At 37.8% G+C, this 24657-nt stretch overlaps 1 protein-coding gene and 1 long non-coding RNA gene across 2 annotated transcripts in view; one reads left to right on the forward strand and one right to left on the reverse strand.

Moving 5' to 3' along the window:
• RAB2A (RAB2A, member RAS oncogene family) overlaps positions 1-21905 on the forward strand; it is a 71482-nt gene extending 49577 nt beyond the window's left edge. Inside the window, exons 6-8 of the mRNA XM_079796473.1 lie at positions 2023-2134; positions 19444-19512; positions 21512-21905. Coding sequence (XP_079652599.1) covers positions 2023-2134; positions 19444-19512; positions 21512-21607 — 277 coding nt within the window. The 3' untranslated portion in view covers positions 21608-21905. The remainder of the gene's footprint in view (positions 1-2022; positions 2135-19443; positions 19513-21511) is intronic.
• Positions 21906-22385: 480 nt separating this feature from the next.
• On the reverse strand, positions 22386-23914 carry LOC307114203. The gene is made up of 2 exons (XR_013814955.1): positions 23144-23914; positions 22386-23090 (listed from the first exon to the last, which is right to left on the reverse strand). It is a non-coding gene; the product is annotated as an uncharacterized lncRNA (long non-coding RNA).
• Between the last annotated feature and the right edge of the window lie 743 nt (positions 23915-24657).

Here is a 24657-nt window from a genome sequence, read left to right on the forward strand (position 1 = left end):
ACAGAAGTTTCAATCACAGAAAGGAGGTGACTGATATGGCAACTTTGTAAACATAATTGACAGCCTACCCAGTCAGCCAGCTTTGAGGTTATGAAGTTCCTGCTGAATTTTGTAAAGTTGAAACACTGACATTGCTTAACATTAGGTGAATGAGACTTTAACATCTTTGTTTTGTTTGTATTATTCCTAATTTGTGCAGTGTAGATTTGCATAAAATATACTGCCAATCTTTACTGTGTACTAAGTAAAAATAACATTGTAAAAGACTGCAAAAATGACATGGGAAAATGATCCACGATGTAGTCAATGGGAAAAAAAAGCAATTACAATGAATAGTGAATACGAATATATTCCAGTAGGGAAAAACAAAATCAGTTATATTCACCAAGATGTTAATTACTTGGGGAAAGTAAATTATGGCTAATTTTTTTCTTCGTATTTTTCCTTATTTGACAAAAGTTCTTCAATATAATTGGTTATCAGAAAAGGTAATCATTAAAAAATGTTTTAATGATGCAGTATAAGTATAGCACAGTGATCTGGATGGAATCACTCTACCAGCTTCTCCTAGAGTGTGAGCTTGGATGTTTTCTTAACCCCTTTGTGCCCCAGTCCCCTGATCATCAGGTGAATTAAATGAAATTTTAAATAACTATGTCAATGGAGAATTAAAAATGAATTGTTGCATTCATTCAATAGAATATAATACAACAGTAAAAAATTAAGAAACTAGACCTATATACATTATGTATATAAATCTGAAAAACATAATATTGACCAAAATTAATAAGTTGTAGAATGATAGCTACATCTAAATTTTTAAAAAATATGTAAAAACAAACAAAAAATCCTTCTTTACATGAGTATAAATATAAAAGTACCCTGAGATTGAAAATGCCAAATATAGAGTGCTGGTTACCTTTGAGGTAAGAGAGAAGAGAATAAGATCAGGAACAGACAGGCACACGGGGAGGCAGTTGAGCTGTATAACTACTGATTTTATTTCTCAACAGAAAAACTGATATAAATCCATCAAAATACTGTGTCAAGGCTAAATGGATATTATATTATTCTCTATACTATTCTTTGTGCTTAAAATACTTTATAATAGTGAAGTTTTAAATTTTTTACAGTAGAACACACTTGAAGTAGACTGTTACTTTCCCTCTCTGCTTTACTAATATAGTTCCAGGATGATAAAAATGAATACCATACTTTTGTCCCAGATTTCTAGCTTAGACTTTTGTTTCTCTTTTTCTATTAACAGCTTTACTGGTAATTAGGCCAACTTGGATTAATAATCTAATTAATATATTTTCTTAGTACTTTGAATTTTATTAAGCAATTTCCTTTAGCTTTTGAGAATTGTGTGACTTATTTTTAATCACATTCATAGAAAGTCAGTCTGGCTGAAGGATGAAGAAACTAGTGTAGTTCTGTTCTCTCAAATTATTACTTGAGTAAAATGGTTCCTTCTTTTTGGGAATCCACTATACTCAAAGGCAGGGTGTTGGGCTAGATGTTCCCTTGAGGTTTCTCTTAGTTTTGGCATTATAGGCTGTAATTCAGAATCTTCTGTTTGATCATTAGTTCTTTGAAACTAATCAGTGTTTCTAAACACTTTGACCCTCATAATACCCAGCATAATTCAGTTGCTTATTATGTATTAAAAATTAATTGAAAGAGCCGAAACCGGTTTGGCTCGGGATAGAGCGTCAGCCTGTGGACTGAAAGGTCCCAGGTTCGATTCCAGTGAAGGGCACGTACCTTGGTTGGGGGCACATCCCCAGTGGGGGGGGGGGGGGTGCAGGAGATGGCTGATCGATGTTTCTCTCTCATCGATGTTTCTAACTATCTCTCTCCCTTCCTCTCTGTAAAAAATCAATAAAATATATTTTTAAAAAATAAAAATTAATTGAAAGAATGGTCAGTACAACTTTGAAACACTTGGTACATTTTCTACAGATGCCTCTATTTGTCCTGTGTTCATTAATAACATGGCGCTTTCTTTCCTGTGTTTAGTGATTTAGAATCTAGAAGAGAAGTAAAAAAAGAAGAAGGTGAAGCTTTTGCACGAGAACATGGACTTATCTTCATGGAAACTTCTGCTAAGACTGCTTCCAATGTAGAAGAGGTAAAAAAGAGGTCCTTTTAAATGTTTATTATCTTTTTACTTAATACACTTGTTTTATATACTTTAATATTTATTAGTGTATCTTCCATAAGCTTTTAATCACTGATAGTCTTTGAATATCATAAAGTGGGAAAATTTCTTTGCTTTGAAATGCCTTGTAACATTCATCTTAGATCAGACTCTTGACTTATATTCTGAGCCTTCTCTTAAAGCCAAAATACTTTAACACATCTTTGTATATACATTTTCCCTAAAATTGTTTTTATGTTGCATGAGAGGGAGGAAAAGGGACACTAATGAAGTTTGGAAATGTTTCAAGATGCTGAACATTTGTAGCTGATTTATAGCCACTTTAGATTAAATGGGTAAAGTATTACTGCTGTATAATATTATACAAAGCATGGGAATTCTGCCATCTTTAATAGATAAAATTTGCAGTATGTCAATTATTTCCATTAATCATCTTGAACTTTTGGAAGTTATCTGAACACATTATGTTCCTTTATGCTGTATAGGTCTGAATATGGTGTTAATATAGTGTACATAGATGAGTAGACAGTTGATCCTCTCTAAGGTATATATGTTTTGTTACATTCTATTTTAGAAAAAGTCGGAATGAGGCTAAAAATAAGTAGTTTGCCTAGAATAATGCTGTAGTTCTACTTTTTGGGTAAGACTCTTAACACATTGCGAACCAGTAGTTTTATTGCTAGTTTTACCCAGTGGCCAGATAAGTTTCTATTGAACGAGTACAAAAAATGTTTTACATAAATGTTAAAGGCATACTTTAAAATCAAATACCCATTGCATTTTGAAGTTATTTATTACATGTTCTTACAAGCTAATATCTTTTTAAGGTATGATTGGCCACAAGCCTTAGAACAGAAAACACGAGAATTCTCGTGATCCGTCCCCAATGTGTTAAAAGCAACTGCCAGAAGGGATTCTAGAAAACAAATGATTAAAGAATCTCATTGTTCTAAGGATAGTAGAGGATGAGGTCATAGGCAGCACTTAGCACTGTGCCTTGGACATAGTAAACAGTGAGTAAATATTTATTAAGAATGATACTTGGAGTTCTTCTAATTAACCCTTGATCCCAGAAATTGACTATAGTAATTGAACAGCATTGGTATTCACTGAAGAATTCTTTCTTAGGTAAGATATTATACTTATCTATACTTGATGAAATGCTCTTGATTGTCCTTATTGCATTTCCCGTAGGCACCAACTAATGCTTTACCTGTTATTGCCAATAATTTCAGCTTGATAACATACAAGAGCAATGTCTCACTTCATACAGCAAATCCAGAGAGAAATCTGTTCCATCACTTTGTTAACTTATAATAAACATGTAAACCTACCTGCTTCAGAAAGGGACTCCTTTATTACAGGTGTTGTATTTGAAATCATAGGGCCAACATGTTATGGGAGTTTAAAGAAATATGAAACATGTCCTTATTGATTATTAACAATGGGTTTTCTTGTTGATTTTGCAAACCACACAGAAAATTGTGTGCATTTTAATATGGTACCATACTATGGAGTCAGATAACAAGATGTCAACAATCTATAATAAAGCGTAATATGCAAATCAAACAGCAGAACGGCTGGCCGGACGACCACACTATGACACCCACTGGCACCAGGCCAGCCAAGGCAGGTGCGATGCGATTGGTGGGGGGCCGGCCATCGCCCCATGATTGCCTCACAGAGGGAGGCCCAGGCACTACAGCAGGTGGGCGGGGTCTCCCAGACTGTGAGAGGGTGCAGGCCGGGCTGAGAGGGGACCGCCCCCCCTGAGTGCACAGATCTCATGCACCGGGCCTCTAGTTGGAAAGTAATCCTAGGTTTCTAGTTCTATATCTAATGCCTTTGTGTTCATTTCTCTTACTCTTAACAAGTAATAGGTGGTGTTTATTTATAAGTAGCAAATTACTGTTGTCATTTAAATGAAATACAGGTATCTCCTCCACTTTCAAAAGTTCCCAATACACCACTTTGCTTTATTGTACTAATGTAAGTCTTTGGTGAAAGCAAAGTGTCATAATGTGAACTTTCAAGGAAGTAGAGGATGATACTCTTCACTTTGTGCCATTTCAGCTTAGGAAAGGTTTCATAGGAACACTGTACTTCAGTTAGTTGTGGAAACCTGCTTATTCCATTAATGTTTTGGCAGCACTTGTTACAAACATTCCGTATCTATGGTTAATAATAAAAATAATTGTTTAACCCTTTGCACTCACTTGCTTTTTTCTCGATTCCTTTATTCTAATACTAGCCATGTCGAGTCACACTCGACATCCGAGTGCAAAAGGTTAAATTTGATCTGGGCAGGAATTCCTCATACTCATGAGAGAACAGCATTTTATTTATTCATGTAAATTAATTTGCCTCAAAGCTAAGAATTTAAGAAATAATCTTTTTAATTTTTTTCTTTAGTATATTTTTATTGATTTCAGAGAGGAAGGGAGAGGGGGAGAGAGAGAAACATCAATGATGAGAGAGAATCATCGATCGGCTGCCTCCTGCACGCCCCCCACTGGGGATGGAGCCCACAACCCAGGTATGTGCCCTGACCGGAAATCAAACCATGACCTCCTGGTTCATAGGTCAACGCTCAACCACTGAGCCACGCCAGTTGGGCAGAAATAATCTTTATAAATCTATTTTTAAAGGAATCATAGACAAGCATTACATAATGAAGTCATCCCTGAAATTTTACCTAAAAGCTGAAAATATTTTATGATAAAGTGTTAAGATGGTGGGCATTGTATGTACTATACAAAAGGGTGAAAACAAACCTGAATCTCCTTACACAATTTAGGAACTGATTGAACTTGAAAATAGTAACCAGAGACTTCTGCATCTGGAAAGATGGAGTAGACTTACTTTCACCTGTTTCTCCTGCTAAGTACAACTAAGACTTTAAGCATTATATACAAAACAATTATAAGAAGACTTTGAAAGGTGGAGGGAAGAAAGGTGACCAGTTAGAGATCTTGGGACTTGAGAAATGAGACAGCAGTGATTTCCCTTGGTTTTCTTCTTGCCTCATATGTCTCAGATTGGGTGCCAGAGAATCTGATGATCTAGGAAGGCTAACAGGTGCAGGGGAGCGGAAAGCTTACTCTGTAGCCAAAGGACCAGGAAAGGCACTGCCTAGCAAGACAGAAAGCTTTTAGAAAAGCAGTCTACTGCCCAGCTGGCTGGCTCAGTGGTTGAGTGTCGTCCTATGAGCCAAGAGGTCAAGGTTTGATTCCGGACCAGGCACATGCCCAGGATCCCCAATAGGGGGCGTGCAGGAGGCAGGAATATCGTTCTACAGCCAAACAGGAAAAAAATGAGTGCTGCTTTCACTATCAACTGACTGTAATGATGTTCTTCCATGCTCATCATTTCCCCGTGGGAGCAGTGTCAGAGGAAGCCATAGAAAGTATAGATTTAAAAATACCCAGAGGCTAATGAAACAGTACTCCAAATGTCAAGTTTTCAATAAAAGTCACTCTTCCCATCTAGAATCAGGAAGATCTCAAACTAAATGAAAAAGAAAAAAAAGATAAACAGATGCCAACAGGAAGATGACAGATGTTAGAATTATCTGATAAAGATTTTGTTTTTAGACAACCATTATAACAGTGTCTCAACAAACAATTAGAAGCTTGCTTGAGCTAGCCGGTTTGGCTCAGTGGATAGAGCGTCAGCCTGCGGACTGAAGGGTCCCGGGTTCGATTCTAGTCAAGAGCACATGCAAGGGTTGCGGACTTGATCCCCATTGGGGGCCTGCAGGAGGCAGCCGATCCATGATTCTCTCTCATCATGGATGTTTCTATCTCTCTCTCCCTCTCCCTTTCTCTCTGCAATCAATAAAAATATATTTTTTTTAAAAAGAAGCTTGCTTGAAACACATGAAAAAAAATTACAAGTTAGAAAGAAGAACCAGATAGAAATTTTAAAACTGAAAAATATAATAATTGAAATTAAAAACTCGATGGATGAGATCAGCAAAATGACAGGTACAGCCCTAGTTGGTTTGGCTCAGTAGATAGAGCATCGGCCTGCAGAATGAAGGGTCCTGGGTTCAATTCTGGTCAAGGGCACGTGCCTGGATTGCAGGCTCAATCCCCAGTAAGGGGCACGCAAGAGGCAGCTGATCAGTGATTCTCTCTCATCATTGATCTATTTATCTCTCTCTCCCTCTTCCTTCCTCTCTGAAATCAATAAAAACATTATTTTTTTTTTAAAGAAAGAAACAGAGGAAAGAGTGAACTGGATGATAGAAACAACTCAGTCCAACTACAGAGAGAAAATAGATGGAAAAATTTACAGTACCCCAGAGACCCGTAACACAGTAACAAAAGCTCTAACATTGTGTTATCAGAAATCTAGAAAGAGGAGAGAAAGAAGATGTTTCTGAGAAAGAACTCAAAGAAATAATGATTGTGATAAGTTTTATGTATACAATTTAATACCTGGAGCAACTTAAAATATTCAGTGAGATACACTAAAAAACAATAGATAAATCAATATAGAATTCTAAAAAATGTTCAGTTATTCCTCAGAAAGGCAGGGAGGAAAACCAAAAAATAGCAAATAAAAATAAAATGGCAGATATAAGCCCTAATAATTACATGACATGTAAATGATAGAACTATAACAATCAAAAGACAGAGATTGGCAAGGAGGATTAAAAAACATGGTGTCTGCAAGAAACTCACTTCAAATATAAACAATATAGGCAAGTTGAAAATAAAATGATGGGAAAAGACATATCACACAAAAATCAAAGGAAAGCAGGAGTGGCTCTAGTACTATAATATAAAGTAGACTTAAGAGCAAAGAAAATTGCCAGAGACAGTAAGACATATAATAAAAGAAGAATTCATCAGGATTCTTATATTTATTCTTATATCTAGCAGTCTTATATTTGTATACACCAAACAAAAGAGCTGAAAGATATGTGAAGCAAGAACCAATAGAACCAATGGAATTAATCTAGACAGTGGAATTAAACTAGAAATCAAAGACAGTTCTAATGATGATTATGATTTTGTCTATTTCTCCTTTCAGCTTTCTTGGTTCCAGTTATTAATAACAGATAATTGGAAAAGTTTCCAGAGACTTAGAAACTAGACAGTACACTTCTAAATAATATAGGTGTGAAAGGGAAGTCTCAAATATAATTTTAAAAACATTGAACTTTATGAAAATGAAAATACAATGTATCAGAATTTGTGGAAAACACAAAATTCAGAGAGGGAAATTTATAGCATTAAATGCATACATTAGAAAGAAGAAAAGTCTCCAATGAATAATCTTAGCTCCTAAGTCAAGAACCCAAAGCAAATACAAGGCAGGAAATAATAAAGATAAGAGCAGAAATCGGCAAAATTGAAAACAGGAAAGCAATAGGGAAAATAAACAAGAAAAAAAGCTAGGTTTTATTTGTTTTGTTCTTAATATATTTTCGTTGATTTTAAAGAGGAAGGGAGAGGGAGAGAGAGAGAGAGATAGAAACATCAGTGGTGAGAGAGAATCATTGATTGGCTTCCTCTTGCAAGCCCCTTACTCTGGGGATCAAGCCCTGAACCCTGGGCATGTGCCCTTGATCAGAATTGAACCAGGGACCCTTCAGTCTGCAGGCCAACACGCTATTCACTTAGCCAAACCAGCTAGGGCAGAAGCTAGATTTTAAAGGCCAGTAAAATTGACAGATTTTTGACAAAACTGACAGAGGCAAAGAAAGAAGGCACATATTACCACTATCATGAAGAAAACAAGATACCGCTACCGACCCTGCAGACATCAAAGGAATAATACATTAATATGATAAATTAGATGAAATAGACCAAAAAACCCCATGAACTATCACAACTCGCCTAGTGTGAAACAGATTATTTGGAATAGCCCTATAACTATTAAGGAAATTGAATTAATAATTTTAATATTTCACCAAAAGAAATCTCTAGGCCCCAATTGTTTCACTGGGGTTTACCAAACATTTAAAGAAAAATTGCAGCAATTCTACACTAACTTTTCCAGAAAGTAGAAGAGATAGAACATTTACTAATTCATTTTATGAAGCTAATATTACCCAGATACCAAAACCAAAGAAAGTACAAAAAACAGAAAGTACAGACTGATAGCTTTTATTAATATATAAACAAAAATTCTCAGCAAAATATAAGCAAATAGAATTTCAACAATATATGAAATAATATACTGGTACATAAAATATGTACATCACGGCCAAATGAAATTTGTGCCAGATGTGCAAGGCTCGTTCAGTATTCAAAAGCCAGTCTGTATAATCCACCATTTTAATAGGAAAACCACATTATAAGCAGTCAATGCTGAAAAAGCATTTGACAAAATTAAACACTCACATATGTTTTAAAATTTTCAAAAAGGGGGTGGGGGGATTGAAAAGGACTTTCTCAGCTTCTTAAAGAGCATCTACAGCTGACATTATACTTAATGGCGAAAGGCTGAATGCTTTAGCCTAAAGATCAGGAACAAGACTAGAATGTGTGCTCTCACCATTCATTTAATATATTGGTGGAAGTCCTAGCCAGTGCAATAAAGCAACTAAATAAAGGCACACAACTCAGAAAGGAAGAGATAAAACTGTATCTGTTTGTGTATGATATGATTGGCTCTATAGGAAAACCCAAGGAATTCAAACACACACACACACACACTGTGAAAAGTGGGTTCAGCAAAGTTACAGACTATAAGACAAATACAGTCAAACCTTGGTTCTCAACCAAGTTGTTCATAAAAAAAATGTCTTAGGTTTTCGACCTGAAAACCTTTTCATGCTGATATCTCAGCATGACAAAAAGCTTCTCTCTCCGGGCCTCACCAGCAGCCAAGTCCCTCTCTCTCCCAGAGGTCAGCAATTCAGCCTGCTCGCCAGCAGCCTGGGGTGGCTGCTGATCAGCCCCACCTCTCTGATCAGGCCCGGAGGTGTTGACTGGCATAGTGACCGACCAATCAGAATCAAATCTGGGTGAATTGCGAGGAGCCAATGGCTGCCTAGGAAGCAGAGCTTGTGACGCTGACTGGCATAGAAACTGACCTATCAGAACCAAATCTGGGTGAAGTGCGAGGAGCCAATGGCTGCCTAGGAGGCGGAGCTTTTGACGCTGACTAGCATAGAAACTGACCAATCAGAACCTACTCTGGGTGAACTGTGAAGGCAGAACCTAAGGTGAGGGCTGAGGAGGGGTTTTAAGGGCAACAGCTGTTTGGTGTAAGGTGTAAGAAAGCAAATCAATTTTTTAATCACCCATTTGGCAGTATAGTGCATATGGCTGTCTATCAGTCCAGATATATGGATTATGTGTTTTTGTCTGCCAAGAGCATCTCCTCCTGCTGATAAAGGCTCCCCTCCCCATTTAAGCAATCCTATCCTGTCTGATAAAAGAGTAATATGCAAATTGACCATCATTCCAACACAAGATAGCTGCCCCCATGTGGACACAAGATGGCTGCCACAAGAGGGCCAGCAGGGGAGGGTAAATGGGAGGGACCAGGCCTGCAAGGGAGGGCAGTTGGGGGTGATCAGGCCTGCAGGGGAGGTCAGTTGGGAGGGACCAGGCCTGCAGAGGAGGGAAGTTGGGGGAGACCGGGTCTGCAGGGAAGGGCAGTTGGGGGGGACCCAGGCCTGCAGGGGAGAGCATTTGGGGGGGAGCAGGCCTGCAGGGAAGGGCAGTTGGGGGGGACCAGACCTGCTGGGGAGGGCAGTTAGGGGTGACCAAGCCTGCAGGGGAGGGCAATTAGGCATCAATCAGGCTGGCAGAGGAGTGGTTAGGGGGTGATCAGGCTGGCAGGCAGAAGTGGTTAGGGGCAAACAGGAAGGCAGGCAGGTGAGCAGTTGGGAGCCAGCAGTCCTGGATTGTGAAAGGGATCCCAAATTGGAGAGGGTGCAGCCTGGGCTGAGAGACACACACCCCTGTGCATGAAATTCATGCACCAGGCCTCTAGTCCTATATAATCTATCTATACTAATAAATGGGTAATATGCTAATTAGACCGGGTTGACCAGACATCCGACTTCCTTCCGAACAAAGCCATTGGTGGTGGGGGCCTAGGCAGAGGCAGTTAGGGGTGATCAGGCCAGCAGGGGAGGGCAGTTGGGGGCGAGATCAGGCCGGCAGGGGAGGGCAGTTGGGGGCAAGATCAGGCCTGCAGGGGAGGGCAGTTGGGGGCAAGATCAGGCAGGCACAGGAAGGCAGTTGGGGGCGAGATCAGGTCGGCAGGGGAGAGCAGTTGGGGGCAAGATCAGGCTGGCACAGGAAGGCAGTTGGGGGCGAGATCAGGTCGGCAGGGGAGAGCAGTTAGGGGCAATCAGGCAGGCAGGCAGAGGCAGTTAGGGGTGATCAAGCAGGCAGGGGGACAAGGTAGGGGCAATCAGACTGGCAAGTGGGCAAGGTAGGGGCGATCAGTCAGGCAGGCAGGCAGGTAGAGTAGTTAGGGGCAATCAGGCAGGCAGGTAGGCGAGTGGTTAGGAGCCAGTCGTCCCGGATTGTAAGTGGGATCCCAGATTGGAGAGGGTGCAGGCTGGGCTGAGGATTCCCTCCCCCCCACCCCTCCATGCACGAATTTTGTGCACTGGGCCCCTAGTATACTCATATATGTGATAGAAGTACACCCTAGAGTTAATCTCCTAAATGTCAATGAAATTAAAAAGCCAATTTTGACCAAATATTCTTGTCTATATGGTATTCCCATAGTAATAGGAGATCAGAACTGACTTTTTACATTTTCAATTTCCAGTACTTCTGATTTTTCAAACAATATTTGGATGCTATACAGATTTGAGTGCATAACATATGGGGTGGAACCCTTTATTTAGTTGCCTACCACTCCTCAGGCTTGAGGAGAGTTTAGTTTAATAAATATTTACTACTATCTTGCACAAATTGGAAGATTTTGCTAACTAGCATCAGCTTCTCTATCCTTATTCAGCCATCACTCTAGAGAACTTTAAGGATGATCCAAAGCACACTAAAGAAAGTTACATTCATCTTCTGTACTTTTAAACCAGGATAGCTAAACTTTACTGAAGAAAATCATGCTAATGTATGCAGATCACACACTTAAACATTCGCACATTGATCTGTAGTATATATTCATAGGTTCACAGTTTATATATAAATCACCAACTACCAAGATTTTCCCACCTGTATATGACCTAAGCATTAGAATTCCATGTATAAAATAACTCTTCATTCCATCCTTGAAACCTGATTTTCTTCCTTTTTTATTTATCTCAATTCACGGCATACCCTTCCATCTTAATCACTTAAGCTAAAAGTGGAGTCCTCCTTAAACACCTTACCATTCTTGCCCTACTTAAGAAGTCCTGCTAATTTCTCCAAAGTAGATACTAAGTGACTCCTTACTGGTCTCCCTCTTGCCAATTTTACCTCCTTATAATTCATCCTTTAAACCAGGGGTGGGGAACCTTTTTCTATCCAGGGCTATTTGGATATTGATAACATCGTTCACGGGCCATACAAAATTATCAACCTAAAAATTAGCCTGCTAGGCCCTAGCCAGTTTGGCTCAGTGGATAGAGCCTCGGCCTGTGGACTAAAGGTTCCCGGTTTCGATTCTGGTCAAGGGCACATGCCCATGTTGGGGGTTTGATCCCCAGTAGGAGACGTGTAGGAGGCAGCCCATCAGTGATTCTCTCTCATCATTGATGTTTCTCTCTCCCTCCCTCTTCCTTCCTCTCAAATCGATTAAAATGGTGTGTTTTTTTTAATTATCCTGCTATATTTGTTCAAACATTTCATTAATTCCTAATGCCTTGGCAGGGCCAGACCAAATGCTTTAGGGCCTTATACAGCCCACGGGTTGGACATTCCCCACCCCTGCTAAACTGTCCTCTCATATTGTATCCCACCTGTTTCCTACCTTTTCAGCGTTCCTTAATGTCTAGTGGGCCACTTCTAGACATGTCTGTCTGACCTCAGCTTCGAACTGAGCTTAAAATCCTCCCCTCTGTCCAGAATGCTCTTTCCTCCCCTCAGTTTTCCTAATAAATGAATAGGAGCTTGCTTATTGCTTAGGCCTTCACTCACAGGGTTTTTTCTCTTGACAGTGTTTACCATCAGCTGTTCATGCCACATTTTCCCTATTGTGGAAGTTTCCACGCTATGTTTCAGTTTTGAATTACATCTATCCTGTACTATACCCTTGAGGTTAAAGATACTCATAATTTACGAGTACGCTCCATGCTTGGTACTAATCAAGTACTCAGTAAATGCTTGTTTAATGGAAGAAATAAATTACTAAGGAATTAAACATATCTGTGTGTTGTCTCTGACAGAAAATAGGAACAGGAAATTCTTAAATACTATAATCTCCCAACCCCTTCTAACCTAATTATTTCAGTTCCTTCCCGCCTTTATTTTCCTGGTAAAATGGTCAAGATTTGTTTAGGCCACCTCCTGTCATTATTAATAAATATTTACTGGTGCTGTTAGTTTTAGTAAAGGGAAGGAAGGACACAAAGGATGAAAATAATCAGAAATAATAAGTACTTCTCAAAATAATCCTAGAAATCCAAAATAATTTTTAACTAGAAGCTTTTTAAAGGATGTGAGACGTGTGCTTTTAAAACCAAATATAGCAGTGGTCCTCTTTCTTTTAATGGAACACAAGAAACTCAGTATGAAAGAAATAAAAGTAGACTGTGTTTGCTTTGGAATTGGGGGTGGGATGCTGTGGGAAATGGGGGGAGATGAGAAAATGGTCTCCCTTCACTGGGCACTGCCTACTTCCTACCTCATCCCCAAGAGTGGCCCTTGCAGGATTTCCATGAAATACAATTTGAAAGCTAATATATTGGATGATGTATGTATGAGTCCTCTCCCACTGAAGCTAAATCAAATAAAATCAGAACATTTTAAAGTCGCAGAATTTGAAGGAGTTTTGTATTTAAACTACGCAATCTTAAATTCTAGTCTAATGTTCTTTTCCCAAAACTTTCCTCCTTTAAGTCTGACCTCAATATATTTTATTCTTTAGGGCTCACGTTACATGTTGCTAATTTACTTTTTCAGTGTTTAGCTTTATTTAATCAAGAACTACTATCAATTCACTGAAGAGCGTTGATCACTGTTTCTCTCCTTTAGTCTACAGTGTTTCAGGGCACATTCACATCTAGCACCTGTGTCCTCTTCTCCTCTCATTCCCCACGTGTCACCACACTCAGATACTTGGATGAGAAAAGCTAGCGTGCATCAAGTGCTACATGGCAAGCACTGTTTTCATTGTGTTATATTCATGAATGTGTTATATTCATCCTCCCAACAATTAATATGAAGTAGGCACCATTATTATCCTGTTTACAGAAAGGTTAAGCAGTGAGTCCAAAGCAACACATGAGGTTTGAACCTACACAGTCTGGTTCTAGAGCCCCACCCTTAACCATTCTGCTAATCTTATAGTAGGTATAAATACCTTCATCCCACAAACAGATTTTTTTAAAATATATTTTTATTGATTTCAGAAAGGAAGAGAGAGGAAGACAGATAGAAACATCAATGATGAGAGAGAATCATTGATTGGCTGCCTCCTGCACACCCCTTCCTGAGGACCCAGCCCACAACTTGGGCATGTGCCCTTGACTGGAATTGAACTCCGGAACCTTCAGTCTGCAGGCCACGCTCTATCCACTGAGCCAAATCAGCTAGGGCACAACCAGATGTTCTTGAAAGCAAATGAAAGAAAATTAATTTCCTTATTTTTATACATTCCTTGACTTTTTTACCAGAAGTAATCGACACCTATGTAAATCATTTAGAATAGTGACTGGCCTATAGTAAGTACTTAGTAAATACTGGTTATTATTAGCTTCGGCAAATGGACATCTGTAATATCCATAGCATTGTTAGCAATTGAGAAGAAAAGTAAACAGCATTTTAGTTATCTAAAGAGTCGCTTATTTTACAGGGTACTTTGTCTCTAGCATTTGTTCAAGATGTTTAAATAAAACTAAGGTACTTCGATTTATTTTTAATTCTTACCTAACAGGCACTGTAATTTTTATCTTTCCACCAGGTGGCAGCATGTTACATAAGGAAATAATTTGTGTTACTCTGTTGTAGAGAATTTATTTTCAGTGTTTTGCCTTTAAAACTGTTAAACCATAATAACAATACAGTTTGGCCTCTATTCTCTCTCATCAGCTGTGAAGGCCCTCTTAGCACATTGTGCACGGCCTGTAGCCAAACCTGCCTCAGTCCTGCACATGTTCTCCCTATGCCACTCAGCACAGAATGTTTATTTTTCCTGCATCTTCACAGAGTTCAGCCCTGTGCTTAGATTCTCCCAACTAAATTGTTTATTTCAGCAACAATAGGAACTACATCCTCTTCCTGTATCTTCCATAGTGCCTAGAGAAGTGTTGACCTGTGGTAACAATATAATAGATGCCCTTGGGTAAATGACAAATGATAAAGGTAGATGTTAGTGTTTGCTGAATATGTATTTGAATCATAATGCATTTATAGTTTTGCCTTACATTTACTTTGATTTGTGCTGTAAAAGTCCCTGAAAATTTACTTAACACCAGTAGTTTTATTGTTAGCTTTACCCAGTGGCCAGGTAAGTTTCTATTGAACGAGTACAAAAAACGTTTTACAAAGTATCGTACTTTAAAAAGATATTAGCGCCCTAGCTGGTTTGGCTCAGTGGATAGAGCATCAGCCTGCGGACTGGAGGGTCTCAGGTTCAATTCCGGTCAAGGGCACATCCCCAGTAGGGGGTGTGCAGGAGGCAGCTGATCGATGTTTCTCTCTCATCGATGTTTCTAACTCTCTATCCCTTTCCCTTCCTCTCTGTAAAAAATCAATAAAATATATTTTAAAAAAATAAATAAATAAAAATAAAAAGATATTAGCTTGCAAGAACATGTAATAATTAACTTCAAAATACAATGGGTATTTAATTTTAAGGCGTGCCTTTAACATTTGTAAAACACTGTGTAATATGAAAACACGAGAATGCTCGTGATCCGCCCGCGATGTGTTAAGTTTAGATATTATCAGGACCATTCAGATAACTACTGCCAAGGGTTGAAAGATTAGTGTATGAGGTGGAAGGCAATTAATGGCTAATGAAGGTAAAGGACTGAACATGGCAATTAATCAAAGTAGGGCAAAGGGGGAGAGCTAATGGTAAAATGAAGAGAGTCGGGCTCCTGATATGAAGTGGAGCACTGCGTGGGAGAGCAGGAGGCTCGCCACATTAAGTTGGCTGCAAGGACATCTGTTTATACTTCATAACCATGGATCTGCCTAGATATTGTTTGTTTCACAGGGTTGATAATGCAGTCTTTTGACATGAGTTTCTCAGCAAATATTTTTCCTATTCCATAACCTATTAATATTTGGATTGACTATATATGAAATGTAAAGTATATATGAACATGATATTCTTACAGTTGTAACTTATGTGTCACAAAACCTGTCATGATCTTTAAGATGTCATGTTTCACAAATATTGTGTTAACTAATGTTAAAATTTTTCTGTAGGTATGCCATCAGCTTGCTCATTTTTCTAATATTAAGGAAATAAGTGTTCCACATAGATTTTTAATCTTACCCCTGTATACATCAAACTTGTAAGAATAATGATAAAAGTTCTCAAAAACGTATTTTCTATTTCTTATGTTAAACGGGAAATACTGAACCTCCCTCTCCGGGATGACTTGGACCATCGTCATTAACACTTGTACTCTGCCGTCAGGAACTGTCTGCACAAGTCTGTTGTTGCCACAGCTGCTGTCGAGTGCAGTCCCCCCAGTACCCCTCCCCCTAGTGCTACACATGCTCATCCCCACTTAACAGGTGCACAGACACACCCCTCATGCCCGTTCTCTTTATTTCTCCTCCCCCCTGCCTCAAAATTTGCTTCTTACAGCTTGGGAAATAGAAAAGGTAAAACTGGTTAAAATTCTAAAATTGGAAGGCATTTTAAGTTAAGGCAATCTTGTTAAAAGCATGAGCTTTTAAAGTAAAGCCTTTGTAGTATCTATTTAACTTGTTGCTAATTTTCTCATTTTTTCCCCGTGTTCTAGAGATATTTCAGAATGTTACATTTCTATCTTGAAAAATATGTATGGGGCTTGATTTTTAGTGACCAGAGTGAAATGAGAAATTAAAGAAAATGTTGGCCAATTATTGCAATAATTATGTATCTCTTGTCTTTCCAACTTCTTGAGATGCTTTGCCGTTTTAGTGGACAGATATTGCCTGTGACACCCAAGACTCTTATCTTAAAAGTTTCATTTGAGCTCTAATAAGCCTTAATGTTCATTCTATTTAGGAACTGGATAATTTCTGTTTATAGCTGGTCTGGTACACATTTTTAAAGCAGGTACACTAATGTGTACATTTGTCACATTGGGTTTTAAACTCTGAGGACTCATTAAAATTGATCAGTAATTAATCACTTAATAATATTAAATATTTTTCACTATGATGTAGTTAAACAATCCACTTATCTAGTATCTGCTCTATAATAAGTACTATTTAGGCAATAGAATTAGTAGTGATTAGGAAATTTTATGTAGCGTAGCTTTCTTAAGGCAGGTTTTATTTTTTTTATTAAGGCAGTTTTTAAAGTGATTTATCAACTCCTTAGCAAAAAGTCAATTTATTAAATTGCACATTTAATATTGACTTTTATAACGTAAGTGTTTATATGAAGTTGTAACTCACTTATAGAACCGTGTAGCTCTGTGTAACATTCTAGTAAAATGTACACAGTGGGTGCCCCTGTAAGGAATTCCAGCCCTGTGAATTTATGAATCTATTGACTTCAGTATTTAGTCAGCCTGGTTTCTGAGGCCATCACCATAATTGCCATGTTATTGGAAATAAAGTTAAATTTTTCCTGATTTATCAGGATAACTTCAATTTTGAGGAATGTAAATCAATTCATAGCTGGCTGAAAGCCCGTTTCTTCTTCCCTTTAACTCAAGCACACACATGAAAGGTGCACTCACTTCCCAAGTGCCTTATGAATCTGCAGTGATTAATTCTTCTCATTATTTTGCTGCAAATTCTCATGACCCTCTCTGATGATTCGATCAGCCATTTAGAGTTTATGCATATTCATATCTCTCTGCTCCTGCCGCAGCCATTCATGTCTCCTTCCCTGACTGGTGTGTTCTTGGTGCAGTAATTGAGCTGCAGTAGATTGATTACTCTGGGGAGCTGTAAGGCCTTTAAAGGTGAAAACATATCAGTCCTGTTAATTAGGAGACAAAAGCTCTGGTGGCAAGTTCAGCAGTCAGATATTTCCAATGTAGAAAAGACGAAAGGTGTGATTTGTTCCTCTCCATGAACGCTGTTTACTTTTCAAATTTTGAATTAAGTCTGTCTCAGTGGTAGTAAAGAAAAGATATCTTTATGAATTTTTATAGAATGCTAAAGAGGACCTGTCTTCTTAATACTATGTTTTGTGATCTCTCAAATCTGATAATTTAAAAACACCTTACATAGCATTGGCAATGCTTGCATAAAATGTTTTAATATTTTGCATAACTATAGAATGTTTGTGGATTAATGTTGGTATTTAGTAGTATGCTGTATGAAAAAAGGGTGAAACTTTATTCAACATGGCATGAGCTGCCTTTTCATCTCTTGGATTTTTCTGTCCCTAACTGAATATTAAGTAACTAGAGGCCCGGTGCACAAAATTCATGCAGGGGGGGGAGGGGTGTCCCTCAACCCAGCCTGCACCTTCTCCAGTCTGGGATCCCTCTCACAATCCAGGACTTCTGGCTCCCAACCGCTCACCTGCCTGCCTGCCTGATTGCCCCTAACCGCTTCTGCCTGCCAGCCTAATCACCACCTAACTGTCCTCCCCTGCCAGCCTGGTCGCCCCTAACTGCCCTCCCCTGCCAACCTGGTCACCCCCAACTGTCCTCCCCTGCAGACCTGGTCACCCCCAACTGTCCTCCCCTGCAGACCTGGTCACCCCCAACTGCCCTCCCCTGCAGGCCTTATCCCCCACCCAACTGCCCTCCCCTGCAGGCCTGGTTTCTCCCAACTGCCCTCCCCTGCTGGCCATCTTTGACAACATGGGAGCGGCCATCTTATGTGTTGGAGTGATGATCAATTTGCATATTACCTCTTTATTATATAGGATACATTGTCCTGGCCAAGAGGACTTTGTGTGGAACAGTAACCTCCAGAAGTAAGCTAGTTTCAACATGGATGTTAATGCAGCTTATATAGTTGACATATTTTTCTCCTGTGTGCTGTTAAAGGGTACAATGCAATGGATTTTAGCATATTCACAAAGTTATGCAACCATCACCACTAATTTTTGGAACAGTTTCATCACCCTAACCTGAACCCCATATTCATTAGCAGTTGTTCTCCATTCCCCCCTTCTCTTAACCCCTAACAACCAATAATCTACTTTCTCTCTCTACAGATTGACCTCTTTGAACATTTCATATATATGGAATCAAATTAAATGTGGTCTTTTATGTCTGGCTTCTTTTACTTGGCATAATGTTTTTAAGTTTCATCCATATTTAGCATGGAGCAGTACTTCATTTTTTTATGGCTGAACAAAATTCCATTATATGGCTATACCACATTTTGGGCTTCATTCATCAGTCAAACATTTGTGGTGTTTTTACCTTTTCGCTATTGCTGCTAATAATACTAATGAAGGTTCATATACATTTTTGCTCTGTTCTTTTTTTAAAAATATGTTTTTATTGATTTCAGAGAGGAAGGGAGAAGGAGAGAGAGAGATAGAAACATCAATGATGAGAAAATCATTGATTGGCTGTCTCCTGCATGCCCCCTAACTGGGAATTGAGCCCGCAACCCGGGCATGTGCCCTGACCAGGAATCGAACGGTGACCTCCTGGTTCATAGGTCAACACTCAACCACTGAGCCATGCTAGCTGGGCTCTTGGCTCTGGTCTTGATCTTAGGGAGAAAGCTTTCAGTCTTCTCCACTGGATACAATGTTAGTTATCAGTTTTTCTTAGATGCTGTTTATCAGGTTAAGTAATTTCTCTCCTAGTTCTACTTTGTTGAGTGCTTTTACCATGAAAGATTGTTGGATTTTGTCAAATGCTTCTTCTGCATCTATTGACATTATTATGTGATTTTTGTCCTTTATTCTATTACTATAACGTATGACTAATTGGTTGATTTTCTTATGTTGAACTTCATGATATTCTATATAGCTTTTATATAATAACCTTTTTCTATGTGGTTTTAAATAATTTGTACCAATTTTTCTACCTTATATTTCAGGCATTTATTAATACAGCAAAAGAAATTTATGAAAAAATCCAAGAAGGAGTCTTTGACATTAATAATGAGGTATATAAATATAAAAATTATTGGCTAATATTTATTTGTATGTGGTTGTGTTTTTTTAGTATAGTTTACATTTACTCTTTGTATTAGTTTCAGGTGTACAGCATAGTGGTTAGATAATCATATACTTTAATTAATTTAAAACTGAATTTTAATTACTACTTGGATTCATGACTTTATATTCTTTAATTCCTAAAATGGATATGTGTTGTCCTTTAATACATTAGTTTATAATCATATAACTGAAAATTGTTGGATATTGTAAAATAGTTAAATGTTTGTGTTCTAGTAGAGCATCTCTCTATATCTGTGCAAATGAATTAAAGCCAGTGACCCTATCCATTTGTTGTAAGCAATGCAAAATAATATAATCCTCCAAAGAGAGAAGAAAATCCACTTTCATCCACATGTCCATATGGTGTCATCTGCTTTGGGGAATAATTTTCTAGTTGTGTAAATGCATGTACTATGTCACTAATGCAAGATGATGCTCTCCCTGTTGTCTGATATGAAAGTGGGAAATACCTAATTTGAAAATTATTTTTAGTATAGCATAGCATATTTTCAGGAAATTAAATTAATATATGTAATTGGCCATTGGCACTGGTTTGCTTTTCTTGGGGGTTTTGTGTTTGTTTTTTATAAAATTATTTTGAGCCCATTTTGATCAACATGATTAGGATAAAATGTAAAGCTATGAAGCATATAATTCAAAGTGTTTACTAAAGGTCTTCATTTTGACCTAAATCCCCACTTTATGGCTATAGCATATTATTTACTGTTACATAAACGTATTTGCCATTCTATAGTAAGCCCTTTTGCTTCCAAAAGCGAAACTCTTACTCCTCACCCAGTTACAGTTAGAAAAGCACTGTATTAGAAAACCATTGCATATGTGTCTCTTGGCCTATACATAAATGAGGCTCTTTATTATTTGCCTCAGTATTCTTTGCTGAAACCAAACAGTTTGCCTAAATTTTCTAAAAAGTACTTGATTTTCTCATTTGTTTTAATTTGGAGTATTATGGTTCCTAAATCCTATCTTCTAGGTTTATATGGCAATAGATCTTGTGTTAATTTAAAGGCGATACCATTCAGAGACTAATGCCATATAAATTGAACAGTAATTGAGCCTCTCTGTAAAAGTGCATGTTCATTGTTTCTGTCTGGTTTCATATAGTAGCTGACTGCTGCACTGTGCCTGGTGCAGCTTTGATTGTAACGTGCTGTCAGGAGCCAACAGGCCATGCGATTTATTTGGCCAAATGCCAAATCTGACTCCTTGATTCCTCAAGAAGTTGCTACCAGCCCAGAGGGGGCAAAACCAATGAGCCATAGGGCATGCTTTTTATTAAAGAGGAGTCAAAAGAGCGAAAAGAAACCACATCAGCTGCTGTCAATACTGAGCTAGTGCCAGAAACCCCAAGGCTACTACTGTTGCAGAACAACTGCCAAGCACTATAAATCTGAGATTTACTGTGACGTAAAGTTTCCTTAAGAGCTTAATTTCTGAAGCTACTGTATTACTTTTCTCAAAGTGTTGTATTTTTAGGTAAAATCCACTTGAGGGAGTGAGGGTTAAGACATAAGTGTGAGTTTGATGAATGAAAGAACTGCTCTGTGTGTGGGTTCTTGGCAAGCTGCCATGTCTTTGGGGATCATAGAAATTATTGATGACACAGAACACTCTTATGCCCCTAGCCTGTACAGCTGATTCAACATGGAGAGAAATGCTGTCTACAGAGAAGATTTGACATTGTATTAGAGCAGCATAGGCTTTACATAGTTTTATCTTTTAAAGATGACTTGCAATAATTGTTTTCAGAAATATTTCCACAATATTGTTCCTAAAAGGAAGAAACAGCCCCTGAGAGATTGTTTTAATTGTTGTAAAAATCTCCTTAATATTTTTCTGAGTTGTTTGGTAAAATTGTATCATTAAGAATGCAGTGGATTTTTATTGGATACAGTTACATGTATTATTCTTTGTCTTTTATTTCAGGCAAATGGCATTAAAATTGGCCCTCAGCATGCTGCTACCAACGCCACGCTTGCAGGCAATCAGGGAGGACAGCAGGCTGGGGGCGGCTGCTGTTGAGTCTGTTTTTACCGTCGCGCTGCCCAGATGGGGCTACTCACTGCTCCTTTCACCCTCTCCTGCTCAGCTGCGACATGAAACTATTTGAAATGGCTTTATGTCACAGAAGACTTTACTCTTTCAAATTCTTGTATAACTTTGAATAAATGGTTAATGTTCACTTAAAAAGACAGATTTTGGAGATTGTATTCATAACTATTTGCATTTGATTTCTAGGTCAATTGATGTGATTATTTTTGTTAAATGTTGTCTTGTGCCCTTACCTACGAACTGAATTGTATTAAACACTACAGAGTCATCTTGAGTATTTTAAATCAGTTTGTGTAGTTAGGTTTCCCAACACCTGTGGTTACCTAATGTTTAATATTAATAGAACTGTCCTCAAAAAGTTTGTCAACTTTCAAGGCTACAAGGAAAAACAGAAGGATTCTTTTAATTCTATATTTATCAGTTACTTTCTGTATATATAGTTTAATAACCTGCTTGGGTGTAATTTGCCAAGCTTGAATTCATTAATGCATTTGCCTAAATTCTAAACTGTTTAGAGCTTAAAGCATTGTTAGGAATTGCTTGGACACTGAATTTTAAACTTTTTGACATTGTTAGCAAGCATGTTCATCTTCTCTTGTCACTAGTCCAAGAAAAATATGCTTAATGTACATTATAAAGGCTATGTATGTGTTAACCTGTTTTAATGCCAAAAGTTTGCTGTTTGTCCACAATTTCTTTAAGACCTCCTCAGAAAAGGATTTGTTTGCCTTAACGAATGCTGTTGGGTAAAAACACAGTATAATGAGTGAAATGGGCAGAAGCAAGAACTTCATACACCTAAGCGACTCCAAGAAGAATGAATGTCCACATTTAGGTGGCACATTATGAGGACTTCAATTTTTCCTTAAACACAATAACTTTTCTTTTATTCACATGATTTCTAAGTATATTTTCCATGCAGGACAGTTTTTCAACCTTGATGTACAGTGACTGTGTAAAATTTTTCTTTCATTGGTAATCTATAATCTTTTAAATATGGTAATTCTTGTCTGTTTTGAAGGGGATATGACAATAAATCTACCAGATGGAAGATCCTGTTAAAAAGTAGAAAAGCTTTAGTAACTTACTCAGTGTGATGGTTTTATCCTTTTTTTTTCCCCTTTTCTTCCCTAGTCTATAATGAAATTGTTATAGCAGTGCAAAATAAAATCCTATGTATAAAAGTGTTCTTTTTTTATTATGACCACATCAGTTTTTAAAAATCTATTTTTTTAGTTCATCCACAGCTTTTACATGTATCTAAGCATATTTTTTAAAGGGTCAGAATGTTTAATGCCCTTTTTAAAAAATTTGCTAAAATGTTATAAAACTTCACAATATTGAAATTCTTTTGGTTATTGATGATGTAAGCAATATTTTCTTCTCAACCAGCACAAAAGCACATTTAAACTAGAAGAAATCTTTATAAACAAGTTCTAAATATGAAACTAACCTTCAGTTCGCTCATGATTTCACCTATTTTCTAGTTCTAAATATGAAACTAACCTTCAGTTCGCTCATGATTTCACCTATTTTCTATGTCTTCCCTGAATGTTCTGCAATGCCCTGTGAAAGCTATAGTATTACTCTTAGGGCATGTCACCTATCTTAGTTTTGTGTTAACCAGCTCCTGGAGGGCAGGGGAAGGGGAGAAGAAATGGAATATCTTGAGTATTTTTATTACAAACTATTTTTCCTTGAAAGTGGTCATACCCAGAATCATTGATTGTACCATTCACTTTCTCTAGTGATGAGTAGAAAGTTAAAGCAATTAGAAATGTTCCACTCCACACCAAGAAGAGGATGATTCTTTGGATATTATTTTTAAATTGCTATGAGGTTTTCCAGAAGTTTAATGTGTTTCTTTTCCATGCTGTCTAGCCTAATTTTTTTATAAATCAAGTATAAGGAGAGCAACTAATGGTTAAGTAAACAAAAACAGCACATGTGCTTTAATACCCTAAGAAAAGATAGAGCCCTCAAATACAGCTCCTACCACAGCAACCTTAACCTGCCTCTGGCCTGGACTGCAGGGGTGAGTAGTGAGTGGACTCCTCTAGTTCATTACCACTTTCTCTGTATCTCATCTACTTAGTCAATTGACAAAGTAATGTTACTGTCTGCTTTCTTTGCTCGTTTTATCATTTCTATCATAAGTAACGTAATAGTGGCACCTGTAATTGAATCTTTAATACTGTAATTGAGACTTTAATCTTGGATTAGTTTTTATATCGGTCACTAAAAAGATAAATACAACTTTTAAAGTCTCAACATGTAACCTTCCAATATTGCAATCTTCATAAAAGTAGTTTTACTGTTTCTCTTCTGAATTTAAGACAACTGAATGGAGAGCAGACTTTTGGAAGAGTAGCATATAATTCTCCAATACAAGGTGGAGCAAATGTAGGTTTATAGTTGTGAGTATGGGAAAGACAGGTTATTCCTGTATTATTATTTATTGTTATTTTCTATACAACTGTAAACCTACTTTTGCCACACTTTGTGTATGGGAACTAAAGTGAATCTTCATACATTTTGTTTGTGTGTGAGGGTTTTTTTAAATTTTTTTTAATTTTTTTTATTTTTTATTTTATTGATTTTTTTACAGAGAGGAAGGAAGAGGGATAGAGAGTTAGAAACATCGATCAGCTGCCTCTGGCACACCCCCTACTGGGGATGTGCCTGCAACCAAGGTACATGCCCTTGACCGGAATCGAACCTGGGACCCTTCAGTCCTCAGGCCGACGCTCTATCCACCAAGCTAAACCGGTTTCGGCTTAATTTTAATATACCCTATTAACTGGAAAATTGTCTCTTTATCTTCTAATAGTCAATAGGGTAGGAGTGTAAATGATACCAAAATGTGTCTAATTATTCAAAAAATACCTCCACACAACCACATTTGACTGACTTCCAAAAAAAGAAAAAAATAATTTATGTCTAGCTTTGGAACATATTAAGTACTGATTTTTCTCATAGGTAGTGAAGCTTCATCTGAGCTCAGTAGTAAAGTTGGCAGA

The sequence above is a fragment of the Cnephaeus nilssonii genome, assembly GCF_951640355.1.
Source record: "Cnephaeus nilssonii genome assembly, chromosome: 18".
NCBI classification, from domain to species: domain Eukaryota; kingdom Metazoa; phylum Chordata; class Mammalia; order Chiroptera; family Vespertilionidae; genus Cnephaeus; species Cnephaeus nilssonii.